General features: G+C 35.9%; 1 protein-coding gene and 1 non-coding gene across 2 annotated transcripts in view; one reads left to right on the top strand and one right to left on the bottom strand.

Moving 5' to 3' along the window:
* Window positions 1-23,503, top strand: part of LOC102468869 (kelch-like protein 1) — a 244,376-nt gene that overhangs the window by 148,815 nt on the left and 72,058 nt on the right. Inside the window, exon 7 of the mRNA XM_027767138.1 lies at window positions 14,273-14,497. Within this exon, the coding sequence (XP_027622939.1) occupies window positions 14,273-14,497 (225 nt within the window). The remainder of the gene's footprint in view (window positions 1-14,272; window positions 14,498-23,503) is intronic.
* LOC114005529 (U6 spliceosomal RNA) lies at window positions 20,174-20,280 on the bottom strand. Its single transcript, XR_003547375.1, has one exon. It is a non-coding gene; the product is annotated as a U6 spliceosomal RNA (small nuclear RNA).

Here is a 23,503-nt window from a genome sequence, read left to right on the forward strand (position 1 = left end):
AGAGAGAAATAGAGAAGAAATTGTGACAAGGCCATTTCTCCAAGGAGCAATTTCTCATTTTCCCTTCTCTCTGTCTCTTTATGTCTCTCTCTAGTGAACACACAGGCCCTGTAGTCCAATTGACTTTACTTTGCCACTCAATAGTTAGAGGCCTTGGATCACTTCATTGTACATTCAGTAGGTATTCCAGTGTGTGCAGATTGAATAACAAATTAGTGTTTTATGATAAATACTAATCATAATTATACATTCTTGAGTACTCAGTACATCCTTTTTGATCCATCCTCTTGGGAATATACAGTAAGTGATAATAAATACATCCTTTCTCCACACTAAGTCTCCTTCTGTAGACCCACGGGGGAATAAGTCTGAGTGTGCTTTTTGCCTATGGTTCTTGAATACCTAATTTTAATCCTTCAATGTGTGACTATACTCTGCCAAAGAAAAATAAACTCCCCAGGGCGATTTTAAAATACTTTTATGAAAGAGACTCATAGAGAATAAGTAAAAGATTTAGAAATAAGTAGATTAAGAGATAAGTAGAAGTCACCATACTCTCACCTAACATGGCACCAACATAAGCCTTCATTTTGAAATGAGAAAACAACAATGAATCACAGACTTCGATTATTGTAACTTTGTGTGGGTGGGTGCTTATTTATTTATTTCTCCAATTTTTTTTTTTTTTAAGTTTACCAGAGACCATGTGTGCTCACCAAAGAGAACACACAGAGACAGTGAGAAAGCACCCCCACCCCCCATGGGTGATGGTCACACCACAATCCCTTCTCTTCTACTTTTCCCTCCTTTAGGGATTTTGGGCACGTCCTCTGACACATACAGGCCCAGAATGCTTTTCCAACCCACTTGTCTGGGACTCAAACCACACAGTCATGTGGGATCCAGCTACCTAAACCACCATACAACTGATTGGCATGGTGGGTGCTTATTTATAAAAAGAAATAAGTGTTCTTTTCCAAAGGTTTACAGTTTAAGTAGAAATTGATGGGACCTCAGGTTCTTTTCCTACATTTCTAAAAAAGCTTTACAATGACTTGTATTTTTGACATACAGTAAGTAATCCTGAAGTACAACTGCCAGGCTAGCCATCTTGTTTGTATTCACCATGATTCAGAGTTTCCATAAAGGCTTGAAACATTCTTATGCATATTATATGTGAGGTGTTTATTGAGAGTTAGAGCATTTTAATAATTTATGTTATTTTAATTATAACATAAATAACAAAGACATGGCTCATTTTTGGCAAATGATGTTTGTTATAAAAATTAATATTTAATTTGGTAGGGCCAGCCGGTGTCATGGTAGTTGAGATAGCTGCAGTCCACATGGCTGACTGCACAGTTCTAGTTTAGCTTGAAGAACATGCCAGGTGTGTGTGGGTGAGTGCCCAGAATCCATAAAGGAGAAATGGAGAAGGGACTGCAGCATGACCATTCCTCATGAGAGGTGGTCTTTTCTCACTCCCCTCCAATACATTTCTCTCTGGAGAACCCACATGCCCTCTGCCAAGTAAAAAAATGAATTAATTTGGAAATGTCAAGTAATATGAGTTTATCTTCAATACACACAAATGCACACACACACACAAATACTCAGTCTTTCCAAAATAGCTGCAATGATTTAATGTCAACCAAATGTTTTGATGTCAACATGAAAATTACATATCTTCTAAAATGCTTGGAAATCAATAAGATTATTTAATTATTAGAAAAGCTTAAGTAAACAAAACATGGCTGGGTGTCTGCATATTTTTTATGCATTTTTTGTTTAGATAGTTGATGGTCATATATTTATTAATATTTACTTCATAACTACTGGGTTTTATGTTTTTTTATTTCTCATAAACCTTTAACCTTAGGCCTTGTTTTTTTATCTTCTGCTACATTTAAGGATTCAAGGGCCAGCAGATTGCCCAATGGTTAGAACACAGGACTCCCATGTAGTTGAACATGGTTCAAGTCCTGGACCCAGCAGCTTGGAACACATGCCAGATACATGTGCATATACATGCCCAAAATCCTGGAAGAAGAATAGATGATATGGTGTGGCCATGCCTCCTAGAGGGTTGGTGATTCCTCATTTTCTGTCTGTCTTTCTCTGTCTTTAGGCACATGTACATGCCCTACAGCAAAAAGCTCTATAAATAAATTAATTAATGAGTGAATAAAAAAGTAAATAAAAGCAAGCATTCAGTAAACTATGACCATGTTGACCCGTAGTAGAGTCATATTGGTTGATATATGTGGAGACCTAAGAAGAGTATCATTTACCAAGTTCTGTGGCCATATTGAGCTGTCACTGAGTCATCTAAAGTACATCCTTGTGTAAGAAGTAAAGAACAAATCACAGTTTATTTTTTCTCTAGAAGATAACAAGTTATCTAATACTATCTTTTTTTTTTTTTTGAGAGGTTTTCACTGTAGGGTGTGTGGACTCGCCAAAGAGACAGAGAGAGACATAGAGACAGAAAGCGAAAAATCACCCCCCAAGGGGGATGGTCACGCCACAATCCCTTCTCCTCCATTCTCCTCTCAGGATCTTGGGCACGCACACACACGTGCCCGGTGTGAGTTTTAAGCCGCCGGGTCCGGGACGGGAACCATGGTCGACTACGTGGAAGTCCAGCGACATAGCCATTACGTTAACTGCTGGTTTCCTCTAATACTATCTTTTGTATCATCATGCTTTTCCACTGATGTGCACACTTTTACTCTATTAAAAATGCCTATATATATTTAGTCATATTTTCTCTTCAGAGTTATTAATATAGTTATTTTCTTTATCATTATTTTCTAAAATATATTTCAGTTAAACAACATTTTGCCATTGAAATGAGTGTTTCATTCTTTTCACTTCTTTATATTAGAGACTAGATTTTTCAAACTTATTGTCTGGTGTTTTACCCTTGAATTGCTATAGAAATGTCTGTATTTTTATAAATATCTGTATAAGTTGTATTGTATTAATTTTGATTATGTAATATAAAATATCTTTCATAAGTCATCTCACTCAACTTCGGTATAGTTTTTTTGAGAAATACCAGCTGGTGTGTTTCTCAAGCTGCCAGGTCTGGTACTAAATTGCAATTAGCCATATGGCATACAGCCACCTCAAGCTCCACACTGTCCACTAGCTTTATAAGGCTATTCTTGTTTTGTTTTGAGACAGATTTTTTCTATAGGGCATGCGCGCTCACCGTGGAAACATGGAGAAACAGAAAGACAGAAAGGAAGAAATCACCCTTAGGCATGATGTCCGTGCTTCAATTTCTTCTCCTCCATTCTCCTCTAGGAAATTTGGGAACACATGTACATATGCCCGGGATGATTTTCTAGCCACTGTTCTGAGACTCAAGCTATGTGCAGCCATGTGGGAGTCCAGCGATGTAACCATATGCTGTCTGCTTGTCCCTACAAGGCTTTTCTTAAACAGAAATATAACACCTAAAAAATAAATACTTTCACGGCCAGCATATGGTGTAGTGGTTACATCCCTGATCTAGAAAGTCACCTGCGGTTTGAGTCCTAGACCCAGGGGCTTGAAACTCATGCCAAGTGTGTGTGTGTGTGTGTGTGTGTGTGTGTGTGTGTGTGTACATATGCAGGAGACTGGGAGGAGAATATAAGAGAAAGGACTGGCGTATGGTCATCCCAACTGGAAGTGATTTCTCACTTTCTCTCACTGTCTCTGTCTCTCTCTGGCAAGCACATGTGCCCTAAGGAAAAAATAAAATAATACTTTTATTGTTGCTTTAAAAATATTTCTCTTGTAAGGACCAGTAGATGACATAATGGTTATGTCTCTAGACTCCCAAGTAATTGACCAAGGTTCGTGTCCTGGACCCAGCGCTTAAAACACACTGGGCATGTGTATGTGCATGACCAAGAGAATGGAAGAGAAGGGATTGCAGTATGACCATCGCCCCTGGGGGTGATTTCTTGCTTTCTGTCTCTCAGTCTCTGTCTCTCAGTCTCTGTCTCTTTAAGTAAGTGCAAAATATGTTTTTGAAGCTTTATTTTTTCATGAATATGTGGACACATAAACGTCAATGAAATGCTTGTTCTATGTGAATTTCAAGAAACAAGTCATCATTTGTAATTGTATTTTCTTTAAAGCTTGAAGACTTATATCTTATGTATTAATGACAAATATAGTTTATTTTACATTTTTCCAAAATGCTCAAATTTGCTGCTTTCTTAAAGAGTGAATACATGTCATGTAATTTAACCTTTTTTTAATTATTCAAAGGCATTAAGATCACTATGTTAGATCAAAAAACACTTCAGGCTCTGTATAATTTTTTTTTTTTCATTTCATGGTCATAAGTGATCATTATATTTTAGTTAAATTAATATACTTTCCTAGTTACTCTCTCACTGTCAGCTATGTCTGCTTTCAATTGTCCCAGATCATCCTAATTTATGAGTTTGTAAAAAGGTTTGGAAGTCAGGTAACTGAGTTTATTAATATTGCATTAAAATTTTAATAAAAAGGATTTGTAAAAAGACCTGAGGGCCTTTCTGGTGAGTTAAATAGAAGAGCATCATCTTTATAGGAGCTCTTGGTGACATCTATTATTTTTAGTTCAGAAAACTTTCATCACTGAATTCTGCGCTGTATTCAAGATAAATGAATTTGCTAAATATTTGAACTATGTGTACTAGAAAAAAATCCTGCCATCCATAATGCCCAAGTAGAATGTACATGCATTAGCTCCCATTGTTCCTCCTCCTAAAACAACCATATTGCCTGTAAGTATGAACAACTCTAAAGAGAGCCAGAACTGCATTCTGATGGCATCTTCCTGACAATTTCTCAGATTTTTATTTTGAGAAAGCAGTCTGTTTTGTCATGAGGGAAATAGTTTTCTATTTGTATCATATATATATCTTTTAGTAATATTGAACCTGAAAAAAATACTGTATGAATTATAACAATGCAAATTAAAATGAACTATACTATATTGCTGTTGTAACAAATTAACACAGTTGCCTAAAACCACCACCATCTATCACCTCTGATTTCCGTAGGTTAAAAGTATAGAGTAGCAGTTCTAGATTTTCTTCTCAAGGTCTTAAAAGGCTGAAATTAATAATTTGTCAAGGCCATGCGCTTTTGGGGACATGGGGTCCTCTTCCAAGTTCATTCACATTTTTGGGATAATTCTTTCTTTGTGGATATAGAACTGAAATAATGACTCCTTGCTGTCCATCAGGCAGGAATTCTCTCAGTTCCTAGAGGAACCCTGGGTGCCTTCTCATATCCCCTCTATCTTCAAACCAACAATGGGAAGAGGAAACCCCACACATACTTCAAATATCTCTGACTTCTACCACTAGCCTGAGAAAGAACTCCTTTCCCTTCTACTACTAAGAAATCCCTCCACTTTCAAGGGTCCCAGTATCAGGACTACTCATTATAATTCTCCCTATTATAAAGTCAACTGTGCCAAGTAACACTTGGCAATAAAAAGACTGCTGCTTTATCATATTCAAAGGAACTGGTAAATAGGTCATAAAATCTCTGAAGGGAAATTAGGAAAATTTTCATAAATATCATTTGCAATGATTTAAAAAATAATTTTTCAATTTAATTTTGTTTATTACTCTTGTTATTTTTAAATTTGACCAAGAGACAGAGACAGAGAGAGAGAAAGTGAGAAACCAAACTGCCTAGTCTAAGACTTGAACCACAGTTGGCCATGTGGGAGTCCAGCACCTTAAGGATCAAGTTACCTGCTGGCCCCTGCAATGAATTTCTATAATGAATTAAGTTGTGAAGATGTGTTTATCACAGTGGGCCTTATAACAAGGGTAATTTTGTGGACCTATCAGTCACCTAAAGGATACTGAGCATGTTAACTGAAGTTTTCTCTAGTTTGGTTTATTTCCTGTAAAATGAACATAATAGTCATATGTATTTTATCAGGTTTTTAGGAGAATAAAATGTACTAATAAAGATAAAGTTCTTTGAACAAGATAAGTTCTTACTAAATATTATTGATTAGTTTCTTATTTACAAACTCTTATCCTAAACCCCTTTACTCGATAGTTAACCAGCATATTCAATTAAGAGATATGCATAATTGGAGCCAGCAGACGGTGCATTGGTTACATTGCTTGGCTCCCACATGGTTGAAGGTGGCTTGAGTCCCAGACTTAGTGGCTTAAAACTTGTACTGGGAGTGTGTGTATGTGTATGTGTGTGTGTGTGTGTGAGAGAGAGAGAGAGAGAGAGATGGAGAGAGAGAGAGAGACAGAGAGACTAAAATCCCAAGAGAAGAGTGGAGGAGAAGAGATTGCAACGTGGGAGTCCAAGAACGTAACTATTATGCCATCTGCAGATCTGTATATTACTTTTTATATCACTTTTTTTATATACCAAGAATGAGATGTACCTTTGAAATACCTAAGTACATTAAGTTAGGAAGCTTTAAACATTGTTTTAGATTTCATTAAAGTATAGTACAAAGTAAAATTTTATAACGTAAAACTATTACTGTAAACAATATAGCTCACAAAATAAAAACAAAATTTTATCAAATTGATGCAACCTTCATACTTCTTTACCAACAATGTTTTGAGTTGGAGATGTAAAATGCATGTCTAGCCACTTTTAATAACAGTCCTCTAGGGGCCAGCAGGTGGAGTCGTGCTTAAGAGTGTTGTATTCCTAGATGATTAACCATGGTTCAAGTCCTGGACCTGGCAATTTGCTTTCTCACTCTCTCTCTCTCACTCTGTTTCTCTCTGTTTGAAGTAAAATAAATAAGTAAGTAATAAAATAAATTAAAATGATTCTTTAAAAAAATGTCCTCTATAGCTAGAAAGGCCGTGTGCTTGTTTAATGAACCTACATAATATTTTTAATTTGTTGCATGCATTTATTGTCTCAAGATTTCACATTTTAACAAAATCTGTATTTCTGCCCCACTTTACTAAGTTAGAAAACCTGTCAATACTAAGCCATAATTTCCAAGAGCAATCCTACAACAATGTCTGTTACCTTTTGACAGAGTGAGCACTCTCCAGTTTATGAAAATTGTCAGGATTCGTTTGTCCCTATGGTCAAACATTTTAAAGTCATGCCTTCGTCTTGCAGGCAAATGAGATTACCAGTGATGATTCCTTTTTCAGAGTAATCCCAAAGTAGCTATGTTTTAAAGTAGACTTTCCTTTTGAATCTCCTCCAGATTTATTACTTATCATTACCACAGTCCGCTCTTACTACAACTCTGTTTTTTAATTTATGTAATAATGACAGCTATTGCCTTTACTTTAAGAAACAACAAAGACTAAAGTTATTCAGAATGGTTCTACCTTGTTCTGATTCTGGAAAGAGTCAAAGTCATCATATTCTCTTATAAACAAAGGATAACAATAGGACTCACTTGCAAATATATAAACTAGTAATAATAATAAAATACATAAGAGATTTATAAAGACAGCTAATAAGTGACATTATTAGAAAAATGTTAAAGAACTTTTTAATTTAATATATTTTATTTTAATTTATTTTATTTACTCAATCACTATATATCACTTTAGCTTGTAAAGTGAATTTTCCCAACATAAATACATTTCACACCAGTCCAGTTGGAGATACTATGTATGTTGTCATCAACAGATAATAATCCATTTCTGTGTGCCATAAATGTCTTGCATCTCTATTTATTTTTCTCCTTACTGTTTTTCCTCAGACTCTCCTCCTTCTCTCACCCTCTTCCCACAGTGTATCCAGTACCTACAACCACTTTCCATGTTTCTATATCCTCTAATCCTTCAGGATCCACCATAGAATGCAGATAGTAATATTAAGTGGAAACATACATTGTATCTCCTTCATAGACTGACTTGCTTCACATCTCTATTTATTTTTCTCCTTACTGTTTTTCCTCAGACTCTCCTCCTTCTCTCACCCTCTTCCCACAGTGTATCCAGTACCTACAACCACTTTCCATGTTTCTATATCCTCTAATCCTTCAGGATCCACCATAGAATGCAGATAGTAATATTAAGTGGAAACATACATTGTATCTCCTTCATAGACTGACTTGCTTCACTCAGTAGTAAATTTTTCATATTTATCCACTTGCTATCAAAAGCCAGGGTCTTCTTATTTTTTTTTTTAAGGCCAAGTAGTATTCCATAGAATATATCTGCCACAGTTTTTCAATCCATTCACCTGTTTATGGACATTTGGGTTAATTCCATGTCTTAGCAATTGTGAGTAATAACACAATAAACATAGATGTGCAAGCACTTTTCTGACTAAGCAATCTCCTGTCCTTTCGGTAGATACCCGGGAGTGAAATTGCTGGGTCATACGGTAGTTCTATTTGTAGATCTTTGAGGAAGCTCCAAATTATTCTCCACAGTGGCAGGACCAATTTACATTCTCACCAGCAGTGTAGGAGAGTTCCCCTTTCACCACATCCCTGCCAGCATGTATCTTTTTTTTTTTTTTTTTTTTTTTTTTTTATTTTCGCCCTCCTGGCTGATCTCACTTTGGTTTTGATCTACATCTCCCTTATGAAGAGGGATGTTGAACATTTTTTCACATGCCTTTTGGCTGTTCATATATCTTATTAGAGAGTTGTTTTTTCACCTCATTTTCCCTTCTTTTAATTGGGTTAATATTTTTTTTTCAGGTAAGCTGCTTGAATTCCCTGTGTATTCTGGTTATCAGTTCTTTATTTGAAGCAGTTTAAGAAAACATTCTCTCATTTGAAGGGTTGTTGATTTACACTAATTACTGTGTCTTTTGCTGTGCAGAAACTTCTTAATCTGATGCGATCCCACTTGTGTACTTTTGGGATTATTTCCTGTACTTTGGGGGTCTTATTTAAGAAATCTTTGCCTATCTCAATGTCTCACAGTTTCCCCTGTGTTTTCCACCAGTAGATTTATACTTCAAGGTCTTAGATTTAGATCTTTGATCCACTTTGAGTTGATTTTTGTCAATGGTAAGAGCTCAGGATTCATATTCATTTTTCTGTCGGTGGATACCCAGTTTTTTCAGAAGCATTTTCTAAAGAGGTTTTCCTTTTCTCACTGCATTGACTGGTATCCCTTGTCAAAAATCAGTTGGCTGAAAAAAAAATCAGTTCGCTGTATGTTTGGGGTTATTTCATCAGTTGGCTGAAAAAAGAAATCAGTTCGCTGTATGTTTGGGGTTATTTCTGGGGTCTCTATTCTATTCAACTAGTCCACATGTCTGTTTTTGTGCCAATGTCATGCTGTTTTGATTATTACAGCTTTGGGGTCTGGAAGAAAGATGCCTCTTACTCCACTCTTTTTGTACAGGATGACTATGGCATTACGGGATCTTTATGATTCCAGACAAATTCTATGATTGTCTTTTTTCTAGATCTATGAAGAATGTCTCTGGGGCCAGTAGTTAGCGTAATGGCTATGTTGCTGGACTCACATGTAGTCAACCATGGTTTGCATCCTAGACCCGGCTTAAAACTCACGCCGGGCACATGTGCATGCATGCCCAAGATCTGGAGAGGAGAATGGAGGAGAAGGGATTGCAGCATGGCCATCCTCGGGGAGGGGGGGATTTCTTGCTTACTTTCTGTCTCTCTGTCTGGTGAGCGCATGCGCCCTATTGCAAAAACATCTCAAAAAAAAGGAAAAGAATATCTCTGGTACTTTGATTGGGATTGCATTAAATATGTAGATTAAGTGGTAGAATTCCCATTTTGATTATATTAATTCTTCCAATCCAGAAACACAGGATGTTCTTCCACATTTTTGTGTCATATTCAATTCCTTTTTTTTTTTTTAGCTTCTCATAGTTTTCTTTGTGAAGATCTTTAACTTCTTTGCTTAGATTTAATACTATGTATCTTATACCTTGTGTGGTTATGGCAATGGGATTACTTTCCTCAGTTCTATCTCTTTGCTTGCTGTTCTTATATAAGATTGCTATGGATTTGTGTATGTTGAATTTGAATCCTGTAACTTTACTGCATTAATTAATCACTTTGAGAAGTTTTTTCATGAATATCACTGGGTCTTCTATGCATAAAATCATGTCATTTGCAAATAGAGATACTTTCACCTCTTTTCCTATTTGAATACTTTTTATTTCATTCTCTTTTCTGATTGCATTGGCAAAGATTTCTAGTACTAGAACTTTATTATTTACCTTTTTCATAAGAAAAAGGAAGAACTGGGCCAGCTTGTGGTCTTGTGGTCAAGGCAGCTAGATTCCACATGGCCACTTGCACAATTGATTCCAGACTCCATGGCTTGAAGAACACACCAATGTGTATTAGTGCATGCCTAAAACCCTGAATGGAGGACAAAGTTAAGGAGAAGGGATTGTGCCATGTCATGCCTCATGAGAGGTATTTTCTCACTTTCCTGCAACTTTGTCACTCTCCAATGCATGAATGCACTCTCCAGCAAGATTTTTTTTAAAAACGGAGAAAAGAAGAGCATATGCCTAACTTTGTGACTGTTAAAAAGTTAAAACAGGGATCAGCAGATGGCATAACGATTATACTGCTGGACTCCCACATGGCCAACTGCAGTTAGACTCCCAGATCTGGTGGCTTGAAATTCACACCAGGCATGTCTGCATACATGCCCAAAATTCCTACATGAGAATGGAGGAGAAAGAATTGTGGTGTGGCCTTCCTACCTGGGGTGTAATTTAACCCTTTTGTCTCTCTCTGTCTCTCTGATAAGCACACATGCCCTATATAAAAAACCTCTGTCTTAAAAAAAAAGTGAATAAAACATAAAATATGTTTACTGAATAAGCAAATAATCAATTATGTTAGCTATTGAGTGTAGGTAAGTTTTTCTAAAATTTTTCTAACTAAGCAAGCTTAAAAAGTGAAATAAAGATAGGCCTTAAATTCCATGTAGAATTATAGCCTCCCCTAAGTGTTCATATCCTAATTTCTGGAACCTAGGAGTTTGTTAGGTTACACAGAAAGAGAAAGTTTAGTATGTGAACAAATTAAGATTGCTATTCAGATGACCTTACCATAAGCAGATCATTTTACATTATATCAGATGAAATTAGGTTGACTCCAATGAAGTCATAAGGGCCTATGTTAGAGAAACACAACATTGCTGGCTTGAAAGATAGAAGCCATAATTTGTGTACACTCTAGATGATAGAAAAGCCAAGGTTTTGTTTTTTTTTTTCCTAGAGTTTCCTAAACAATGTCACCCTACCAACACCTTGTAATAGTGCAGTAAGACCTACTTTGGAATTCTAATCTACAGAACTGTTGGATAGTAAATCTTGGTTTTCAATATATGTTGTGGAGTTTAAGATTCTTTTTATTTGAATTTCCTTTTCTTTTACTTCTTTTCTCAGTATTTTTAAGTTCACTCACTTTATCCACAGAGTGAAAGTGAGACAGAGAAAAATAGGCATCTGTGACAGGGTCTTGACAATCTTCCCTGTGTCTCCAGCATTGCAGAGTAGTGCTCAGCACCCACACTACCATGGCTGGGCATGAGACAGGTTTTTTGTTTTGTTTTTAATTTATAGTATCTATAGAGAATTAATATAGCTTATAGTTTGAAAGATGAGAACAGAGATGAGCTCCAATTTCTGCTATTGGGTAAGTCATTTTTGAAGACAGAAGCATAAAATCTGTAAAAGTAAAAAAAAAAAAAATCCTGTTAAGTATTGAAATTTATTTATTTATTTATTCATTCATTTATTCATTCATTTAGGAGTGAAGTTTTTACAATAGGATGCATGCACATGCCGGAGAGACAGAGAAAGGCAGAAAATGAGAACTCACCACCCAGGGGGAATGGCCACACCATTTTCTTCTTGGGATTTTGGATATGCACGCACATGTTCCCAGTGTGAGTTTTAAGCCACCGGGTCTAGGACTCAAAATGCAGTTGACAACGTGGGAGTCTAGCAACATAACCGTTATGCCATCTGCTGGTTCAGGTAGTGAAATGTAAAACAGATTTATTTTGTTTTAGTGAGAGTTTAAAATCCAAATCAAGTGTTCATTTTTCCCTTTTGAATAACTCCTTTCTTACTCAAAATCATTAGCTTTACTCGTTCTCAACTATTCCCTCTAAATACAATGACTGGACTTCAAATTCTCTGCAAAATTTTTGACCAGGTTTTAAAGACTAAAGGAAGTCTTCTACCGATACCAGAGAAATAGAGTCTAATGGGGATTCAGTTAAATAAAATTAGATTACATTCTTCTGCCAACATTTGTGAAGAAATACTTATTTAGAGACAAGTACCTACATACAACTTTTCATTTTTAGTTTGGCATACATATAATACCAATATCTTCAAGTTATGAGTATTCAGAATACCTTAAAATGATAGACTATGTAGTGCACCTTGGAATTTTGATTTGTACACACAGTTGGATAAAACATTCAATATAAATGTAATACTGGGTTGCTAGAAAGTCATGACACAATTTTGCATGGAAAAAAAACTAATTGTTTTGAAAACTCAATATGTACTATAAAACATACAAATTAAGATGTTCGTTTAAAATAGTATATAGCATTAATAAACAATATCTAATAACATTTATGAATATTGCAATATATTTTTATTCTTTTTTTTTCTTGGAGAGGTTTTTGCTATAGGGCATGTGTGCTCACTCGACAGAGAGAGACAGAGAGACAGAAAGCAAGAAATCACCCCCCCCAGAGGGACTGGCCATGCCGCCATCCCTTCTCCTCCATTCTCCTCTCGGGATCTTGGACACACATGCTCATGTGCTCTTCGTGAGTTTAAGCCACTGAGTCCGGGACTTGAAACGTGGTCAGCTACATGGGAATCCCATGACATAGCCATTACACCAACTGCTGGTCCCTTTATTCCTAAATAATAACTTTTAAATACTTCAAATTTATTTTTATATGGAAATCCAGCTTATATGTTATGTAAAGTGCTTATATAACATTAGAAAGCAGATTTAATACATCTAATTCATTACCTAGCATATTGCTGTTTCCTTTGAATAAAGACAAAGTATAAATTATATTATTTTTACCTTAATTAGCAAAACCTCTGTTACCAAGTTGTTTATATTTGTTTTGTTTATTGCTGGTTAGTTTCTGAAGAGTAAATGAGTCCCCAAGGAAATGTTTTCCCTAGATTTGCAATCTTTTATTCCATTAGAAGTAAAATAGAGCATCAATGCTTAAATGAAACAACACAAAAATGTTCCTTCCCTTTATAGAGATGTTTAGTCATTGAAGATAAAACACTGGTGATTCTGAATGTTAAGATCTAACACTTAAGCAGGCCAGCCAATCATATGCTGCTTAATGTGTTTGAATCCTACAAGCTGACTTTGTAGTTCAAGTCTGGAAACAGGGCCTGAAAAATATGTTGGGTGCATGTGTGTGTATGCTCCAAATCCCCAAACCAGGGAAACATGGAGGAGAAGCTATTATGGTATGGCCATCACCCATAGGACGTGCTTTGTCACTTTCCCCTTCTCTCTCTCTGGCTTTCTCTCTAGTGAGTACATGCACTATCTGGCAAAAACAAAACAAAAGAATACAAAAGCAACATCAATGTTTGTTACTTTGTAATATATCAATATTTTATTCAACTTTGTTTTTACTTTCAGAAATTAATAGATAACACACATAGTTTAGTTATTTAAAGAAAATTTCATGAAATTCTTAAGAATTATACTACCTTTTTTTTTTTTTTGAGAAGTTTTCACTATAGGGCGTGTGCACTCACCAGACAGACAGAGAGAGACATAGAGACAGAAAACGAGAAATCACCCCCCGGGAGGGATGGTCAGGCCGCAATCCCTTCTCCTCCATTCTCCTCTTGGAATCTTGGGCACACACACACGTGCCTGGTGCAAGTTTTAAGCCACCGGGTTCGGGACGCGAACCATGGTCGACTACGTGGGAGTCCAGCGACATAGCCATTACGCTAACTGCTGGTTCCCTATACTACCTTTTTAAATGGCAAACAGCAATAGAAGGAACTATGTCATGTTCAATGATGATTCCATTAGATTTATAATTCAGGGTGATACCACTGTCTATAACCTGAGTATTTGTGCTTATTTTGATCATTAGTGTTTGTAAAGAAGAGAAAATAAGATTGAATAAGTCCTTTTTTTTTTTCCTGCCCCTTTTTCTTTAAGCAAAATGCGTGGGACAAGAGTGTTTTTACATTCTAATTTGTATACTGCCATGGACAGGCTGTTTGTTGGATTAGTAGCAGTTGGTGACAATTTTATTTTATGTTTTGTCAGGAGCTACAACCATAGAGAAATATGACCTCAGAACAAATTTATGGATCCAGGCAGGAATGATGAACGGCAGGAGGCTGCAGTTTGGTGTGGCTGTTATTGATGACAAACTGTTTGTAATTGGAGGTCGAGATGGCTTGAAGACACTGAACACTGTTGAATGTTATAATCCCAAAACCAAGACTTGGACTGTTTTACCACCAATGTCAACACATAGACATGGCCTAGGTAAGAGAACTTACTTTATTGATACTATTTTTAGAAACATTTTATTAATAATGCAAATGTATGTTAAAATGTAGTATCAATGCTATAGATTATCAATACCTGTAGGTAAATTGTGGGCTTATTTAAAGTATATATTTTTGTTTGTTTTTTGTTTTGTTTTGTTTTTATTTTATTTATTTTTTTTGGAGAGGTTTTTGCTACAGGGCGTGCGCGCTCGCCAGACAGGCAGAGAGAGACATAGAGACAGAAAGCGAGAAATCACCCCCCGGGAGGGATGGTCATGCCGCAATCCCTTCTCCTCCATTCTCCTCTCGGGATCTTGGGCATGCACGCACACGCGCCCGGCGTGAGTTTTAAGCCACCGGGTCCGGGATGCGAACCGCTGTCGACTACGTGGGAATCCAGCGACATAGCCATTACGCTAACTGCTGGTTCCCTAGTATACATATTTTTTTAATTTTTGACATTTTCCTGTGTTGACTAGTATGCATTAAATTGCTGAAAGTTCTCAAAAACCTTAAGATGTTAAGATGTTAAACATCCCAAAATGAGTGAACTTCAAGTTGTTCTGAGTTTCACAACCTGACATTGATGCAAATGTAAAATTTGGTAAGAAAAACTAAAGTACTGTGGAGAATTCAATAAAGTGCAGCCCAGAGGAAAAAAATGTTGAATAGGAATTGACTGAAACTGATTGTTTTAATTAAAGGTAGTCTCTTCCTACATTATTGGATAGGTAAGACTATCTGTATCTTCGCAGTTGATACCGCCTTAAAAAAAAAATCTGTTAGAGAAGAAGGAAATACAGGCTTAGAGAAAGAAAAATACCTAAGTTGACATTGTGGGTCAAATGATAGGATTCCTCTGCTCCCCATCATGATGTACCCTGTGAAATACAAAGAACTATAATTGAGACTGGAGGATCTCAGTGTGAGTCTTGAATTAACCACTTGTTCTTTGCATTGAGGCCAGCACTAAAACTCAGCCTTTGTTTCTTGTTTTGCCATTAATCTAAGGTTACCAAATTGTTAAAAATCAAATAACTGGGACCAGCAGTTGGCGTAATGACAATGTCACTGGACTCCCATGTAGCTGACCATGGTTTGAGTCCCGGACCTGGTGGCTTAAACTCATGCCAGGCACATATGCATGCATGCCCAAGATCCCGAGAGGAGAATGGAGGAGAAGGGATTACGGTGTGACCATCCCCCCCGGGGGGGGGGGGATTTCTTGCTATCTGTCTCTCTGTCCCTCTCTGTCTTTCTGGCAAGCACATGTGCCCTATAGCAAAACAACAACAACAACAACAAAATCCAATAATTATATGATAATAAAATCACTTTGTAATTTGTAAAGTCCTACACAAAAATTTTTCTGAGTAAAATAGAACTTGAAAAGATTAACAATTTATTTAACAATTTATTTATTTGTCCTTTCTATCACTGGAACTGTAAGAATAGCAAATTACTTTTGAAATATGCCAGATAATTGACTAAGTGCTTTTCATATTGAATATACATGTGAAGGAGCTATAAGGACTAAATCACAAATTAACAGCTTTAGGCATTCACAGGCTTATAAATTTATAAAACACTTCAAAATTAAATATTAAAGATTGTTCGGTGGTGAAGTTCTCAGCACTGTATTTCCTACGTATGTATATATTGTCATTGGTCTAAACAAAACAAAAAAAATAGATGGGTGCAGATAAAATATCACTGAATTAAAGAAACTTATTTTTCTTTCTTTATTGAACTGGTTCACTTACTTTTTCTTTAGCCCACTTATGACTAAATTTAAAGAATAATAATAGATATTTGAGTACATTTCAAAGTTCTAAAATTCTATGTTTTAAATAAAATGGTATAAATATTTAAAACATGTTTAATTCAATTGCAATATAGAAGACAAAAACACCAAAGAATGATTTCCCAACTAATATTCATGAATAGAAAATTTTCTTATATGATATAATATTTTCAAATATATTACAGGATTTTGGCTCCCGTTTTCATGTGAAATCTTTATGCAATGTTTATATTAGCGAGCTAAGCACCTACCTATATTTCTATTTGGGGGAAATATAGAGAATAACCACTGTGTGTTGGAATTTGGGGATTGTTCATCGTCTTCCCCACTTTTGATTTAGTCAAGTCAATTTCTAATAAGGTAGGCTAAAAATCAATTATGTACGATACTTGTCAAAAAAAAAAAAAAGAAAACCCGAAAAATGTGTATAATGAATACACTTTAAGTGGTTTAACTTTGGGTGTCTAAATTATATGTGTTGGTTTGCCTGAAATCCTATCCCACAGACTGTTGATGAGGTACCAGTGCTGAGTCAGAGGATAAATATAATTGTCTATGATAGCTCATTTTAGCTTTTGTTATTTTACAAAGAGTTCATTGCAAAAATACAGGCAAAAGTAATGCTGTGTGGAAAATTATATAAGCCAAGTATCACTGACATTTAAAACAATTCAGTGTTTCTCACAGGTTATAGTGACCTAATAGCAAATATAGTCATCTCCTGTTTTCTTGTCTAAGCCTCTCCTGAGTTTTTATTTATTTATTTTTTCCCTCTCACTTCCATTACCAAGCAAGATGTATCTCCTCCTTACCTCATGTCACTGGCTTTCTCAGTGTTTTACTTCTAATTGGTTATTTTTTCCTGGCATTTTTCTTTTACGTGTGTTCTACCATAGTGCTCCACCAGATCTACTGATTATATTACGAGGAAAAGCATAGCATAGAACATATTTCTGAGTACAATTCTCTTCTCAATGATCTTCATATAGAAAACACCCTTTGATTTTGACACTAATCCAAAATCCAATCAGTTGAAGCCAGCTGATAGGATCACAAGACGCATCTGTGTTCTTTGATGAGACAGATGTGATGGGTTGGATCATTCATTATGTGTCGCTCTCAAATACAATAAACATCCTTGATTGGTCTAAGATCCTTGATCTTTGATTGTAACATATCAACCTTTGATTTATTACATCTTGTCTTCTAGGGACTTCTGTTGCCTAGAGGCTGATATTTCACGTTGAGATCATCATATCTTTATATTTTTTAAATGATTTTCCATAGGGCACATGTGCTTGCCAGAGGGAGACAAAGAGAGAAAGAAAATATGAAAAAGCAATCCTACAGGGCATGGTCAAGCTGGAATCCCTTCTCCTCAATTTCTCCCTCTTTTAGTGATTCTAAGCATGCACACAAAAGTGCCTATTGTGCATTTGTTAACCGAAGGGAAAGTGTTGAGCTGCATTGTGAAGTCCTTGGTTCTTTGGGTCCAGATCACTAAAATTAGAGATCTGTCCCTAGGCACAAAATGAAACCACAACTATGAATGAAGTAGTTAGAAAAGAAGATTTAATAGGAAACAAAGGAAAGGAAAGAAAGGAAGTACATCCGAAAGGCTCGTGGGTGGGCAGATTGCCAGGTGGCAAATGCACTGGGCACCAGTCAACCATCATTTTATTACTAGAGGTCATGAATATTCATTAGTGGGAGGCCCCTTACACAGCTATGTCCTTCCTTTGAATTTGAATCCACAGGTTCTCTCCTGTACCTGTGCACCTTCCTCACAGGTAAAGAATGAGAAACTTGATCACCTAATTGCGCACGCCTAATTCAAGCCAGGTTGCCCAAATTAGACTGCCCAATTAGTCCATCGCCCTAATGGTAATTAGGGCGTTGGCCAAAACACTTGCTTGGATCTTTTTGATAAGAGAAAAATCTATGAATCAACCCTGTGTGCTTCCCTCAGGCCCCAAGGAAGGAAAATGGCAAATTGCCTCGCCCTCCTGGTGCCTGGAGCTAGATGAGCCTTTCGCTTTTCTCTTAGGGTTGCCCACTCCTTTTCTAACTAACTGCCTACCACACTTTCAAAAGCTGTAGGATCTGGGATTCCAATCATGTGGTCAGCCATGAAGCTCAGCCATGAAGCTACAGCCCCTTAACCACCGGGCCATGGACTGGCTCATACATTCCACATATCTTTTAAGTTGTATTGTAAAGTTTTTTTTTTTTTTTTTTAACTTCTTTGATAACCTTAATATTCAGTCTCTCAGATTGTTCTTAGTTTGTGTGAATTATATTTTTTATCATGTATTGATGTGTTAATCTCAATTTTGTTTTTTGTATTCTCATAATTGCTATTTATTCAATAATTACAATCAGTTTATTCTTCTTAATGCTATTAATATACTCCTTTATCTCTGTGAGGCTATTATTCTTATTTCAAATACTATCAGCCTTTCTGATTAAGTGTATTTTGCGTATTATAGCTGATCACCTTCCACCTCCATTTCCTCCAAATCTTTTTTCAGTTATTTTCTCCTCTTATTTCTCTTTGTCTTATGATGTGATAATAATAGATGATAACAGTCATGGAGACTTAACTTCAGCCAATCTATCTGCTGTTATTCCTGTTATTCCCTAACATGTAGTCCTTAGGACACAAAGTCTGGAGTGAAGTCATCAGAACTAGGTTTTTCTTTATTGGTAGATTTATTTATTACTGATTCAATCTTATTTAATTAATTTTTTTGTAGAGGTTTTTGCTATATGACGCATGCACTCTCCAGAAAGACAGAGAGACAGAGAGAAAGAAAGTGAGAAATCAGCCCCCAGGGGGGATGGCCACGCCACAATCCCTTCTCCTCCACTCTCCTTTCGGGATCCTGGGCACGCACGCACAATCGTCCAGCGTGAGTTTAAACCACCAGGTCTGGGACTCAAACCATGGTCAACTACATGGGAGTTCAGCAACACAGCCATTACGCTAACTGCTGGTTCCCATCAATCTAATTTATTATTGGTCTATTCAGGATTTCTTTTTCTTCATGGTTCAATCTAGGTATATTTTGTGTGGGCAGGAATTTGTCCATTTCTGAGTATTTCCAATCATTTACGTATAGTAATTCATAGTATTCCCTAATGGTCATTTTTATTTCTGAAGTATCTGTTGTAATATCACCTTTTCTTTTTTCCTGATTTGATTTATCTGGGTCCTTTCTCTGTTTTTCTAAGAGTTTGTAGATTTTGTTTAGCCTCTCAAAAGTCAGCTTTTTGTTATGTTGATTTACATTGCTATCTCATTCTCTATCTCATTTTATTTCTGCTCTAATCTTTATTGTTTCTTTATTTCTATTACTTTTGGGGGTTGTTTTGTCCTTGCTTTTTCAGTTCCTTAAGATGTATTGTTAGGTACTCATTCGTCATCTTTCTATTGTTTTCTTGTGAGCACTGATTGCTATACACTGTTCTCTAAGTACTGCTTTCAGTGTGTTGCAGAGATTCTGCAGAGTTGTTTTCATTATCATTTGATTCAAGAAGGTTTTCAATTTCATCTTTAACTTTATCAGCAATGTTGAAGTCATTCAACTAAATTTATTTAATTTTCATATATTTTGTGTTTTTGAAGACTGTTTTTGTTGTTGATTTCAAATTTCATTACATTGTGGTCAAAAATGATGCTAGCTTGATTTTTATGTTTCCAAATTTGTAAAGACTTGTTTCGTGCCCTATTATGTAGTCCATATTTGAAAATATTCTGTGTGGGGTGGAAAACACTGTGTATTTTGAAGTTTTTAGTTTAAATATGCTGTAATTGTTTGTGAGAGTCATTTGGTTTATGGTATCATTTAGCTCCTATTTATATTTTTGAAATACAAATGCTTTACAAACTTATGTGTCATCTCTGCACAGGGACCATGCTAACCTCCTTTGCATCATTTCAGTTTTTGTATATGTGCTGCTGAATAAAACACAAAGCACTCTACGTATGAGTGGTCCTCAAAAAGTTCATGGAAAATGTGTGATATGGAAAAACTGTACTTGGGGACCAGCAGTTAGCATAATGGCTATGTCACTGGACTCCCATGTAGTCGACCGTGGTTCAAATTCCGGACCCAGTGGCTTAAACTCATGCTGTGTGTGTGTGTGCATGCCCAAGATCTCCCAGAGGAGAATGGAGGAGAAGGGATTGCGGTGTGGCCATTCCTCTTGTGGGGTGATTTCTCGCTTTTCTGTCTCTCTGTTTTTCTCTCTCTTTCTGGAGAGCGCACGTGCCCTATAGGAAAAACCTCTCAAAAAAAAATTTAAAAAAACAAGCAAACAACAAAAAACTGTACATGAATTTTAAAACTTTTTGAACCAAAATAACTCATATGCTAATTTCATTTTCCATAATTTTTTAAAAATTTGCCTCACGTTTTTCACCATATCTTATATTGTATAAAATTGAATAAGATGATACACAATGTACTGCTTACATTTAAGAATTTTGAGGAGAAACTGATGAAGAGTGAAGAGTTAGTGGGAACCAGCAGTTAGCGTAATGGCTATGTCACTGGACTCCCATGTAGTTGACCACGGTTCGCGTCCCGGACCCGGTGGCTTAAAACTCACACGGGGACCGTGTGCGTGCGTGCCCAAGATTCCTAGAGGAGAATGGAAGAATAGAGGAGAAGGGATTGCAGCGTGACCATCCCCCCTGGGTGGTGAGTCCTCACTTTCTGTCTCTATGTCTCTCTCTGTCTGTCTGGAGAGTGCACATGCCCTATAGTAAAAAAAAAAAAAAAAGGAGTTAGTGACTTTTTAAAAATGGATTTTCTACATGCCTGATACTAGGTTATATGCTAAATTCATATGGTAGGAGGTGTTTTTATTTTGCTGGGTCATTGTCAATCAAGATGTATGCTTCAGGTACCACAAAATTAAGTTTTAAGAGTTGAGAAGCTATCACCACTGTCAGGTTCCAGAACATCTTTATTACCTCATAAAGAGACTCTGTTCATCGCTCTTCATTGCTCATCTCCTTTAACAATAGTTGATCACCCTCATGTCTCTATATGTTCGTCTGTTCTGGATATTGAATGTAAATGGAATCATATAATTGGTGGCTTCTTATGGATGGTTTTTTCAATGCAGCATATATTTTCAAAGTTTATTAAAGGCAGATATTTTAGTAATTTCATTCTTTTTCACTGCTAATATATCAATTTATATTGATTTACAATTTATATTTGATATTAAATATACAATTATATTTGATATTAAACTTGTATCCTAAAATTGTGCTGAACATTTTTACTAGATTGGATTTTTTACATACAAGGGTCATGCTATCTGCAGCTCGAGGTAATTTTACTTCTCTCTTTAATATCATGTAGTTTTTTATTTCTTTTTCCTCTCTCTTTGCTCTGGCTTGAACCTCTAGGACTATATTGAATAGAAAAGGCTTTCATTTACTATAAATTGGTTGAGTGATTGATGATTCTATCAGATTAAGAAAAGTCTCTTATATTCTTAGTTCATTGAGTCATTATCAAGAAAAAGTATTGAATTTTCCTTCATCTATTGAAAGAAGCATGAAATTTTTGTCCTTTAATCTATTAGTATAGTTATTATATTATTTCATATTTAGATGTTCTCTGTCTTGTCTACTTTTGATACATTCCACTTATTCATAATATATAGTCCTTTTTAATATGGTATCTTGTTGCTAGTATTTTAAGAACAATTTCTGATTTATATTCATAAGAGATATGAGTCCAAAGTTTTTAATTCTTAATATACCTTATTCTGGTTTGGGCATAAAGGTAGTACTGGCCTCATAGAATGAATTGTGAAGTGTTTATTTATCTTCCATTTTGTGGAATAGCTTGTAAAGGGTTCACGGCTACTGCAAAAATATAAGGAGAAGGAGAAAGGAATATATATTAAAACATTGCAATATGTATTAAAACATTGTATGTATATATTAAAACATTGAAAAGCTTACTGTTCTTACCTAGCTTTAGCTGCTTTTCTTGCATAAATTTTTCTCAGATTGTTACCAGAATTTATTTTCCAGAGTCACTATTTTGACTCATTGCCAATGTACTCACTACTTCTTTTGAAGATTATTACCCTGCCATTCATGCTGATGTAATTATAAGAGGTTTTTAACTTAGGTACAATGGCACAAAATGGATAACCCAGGAGTCAAAGGTATTTCCTGGATTAGAAAACTGAACAGAGGGACCAGCAGTTAGCGTAATGGCTATGTTGCTGGACTCCCCTGTAGTCGACCGTGGTTTGCGTCCTGGACCCCGTGGGTTAAACTCACGCTGGGTGCGTGTGCGTGCATGCCCAAGATTCCGAGAGAAGAATGGAGGAGAAGGGATTGCAGTGTGGTCATCCCCCTAGGGGGGTGATTTCTCACTTTCTGTGTCTCTGTCTCTCTCTGTCTGTCTGGCAAGTGCACGTGCCCTATATCAAATCTTCTCCAAAAAACAAACAAACAAACAAACTGAACAGATATATTAGAACCAGACTGAAATCAAGAGATTCTCAGGAGTTAAACTACATTCCCTGAAAGTCTAGTGAAAACAATGATGCTTTCATGGAAGAGCATTAGATGTCCCATTGAGCATCTCTGCCTCAGCCTCTTTTAGATCTATGAGACAGCTATGAGTTACCTTGCTCTACAAACTGGATATTGCTACAACCTTTGCTGAAGGAAAGATAAATTCAATGAAAATATTCCTTTTTTTCTTTGCTTTTCTCACTGTATATTCAAAGTCCCTGCTGGGATAACATTACAAGCTAAGACTAGTTTATAAGTACAGACTCTAGGTTTTTGGGGTCAGGAAAAAGAAGTAACTCACTTCATTTGCATTTATAGTGTAAGACAAACTCAGCTTCTCATGAACATTCATGTGTATGAATAGCACTAATATAAGAAGAACAATCAGAAACTAAGGCAGCTGGGAAAAATAGGACCAATATCTACCATTCATTTTTTAATTGGTTAAAAAAAAAATTATAATATAAATATTGTTATTATCATCTTAAAGACACACACACAAGTGATAAATAAGATAATCTATTAACTTTTCTAATGTCACATCATCTTACAAGACCTGGGATTTTAACCCAAGCTTCTTCAATTAAAAACTCATACTCTTTTTTTTTTTTTTTTTTTTTTTGGAAGTCTTTTATCTAGTA

This window comes from Tupaia chinensis, unplaced genomic scaffold, assembly GCF_000334495.1.
Source record: "Tupaia chinensis unplaced genomic scaffold, TupChi_1.0 Scaffold143943_1, whole genome shotgun sequence".
In the NCBI taxonomy this organism is placed as follows: domain Eukaryota; kingdom Metazoa; phylum Chordata; class Mammalia; order Scandentia; family Tupaiidae; genus Tupaia; species Tupaia belangeri.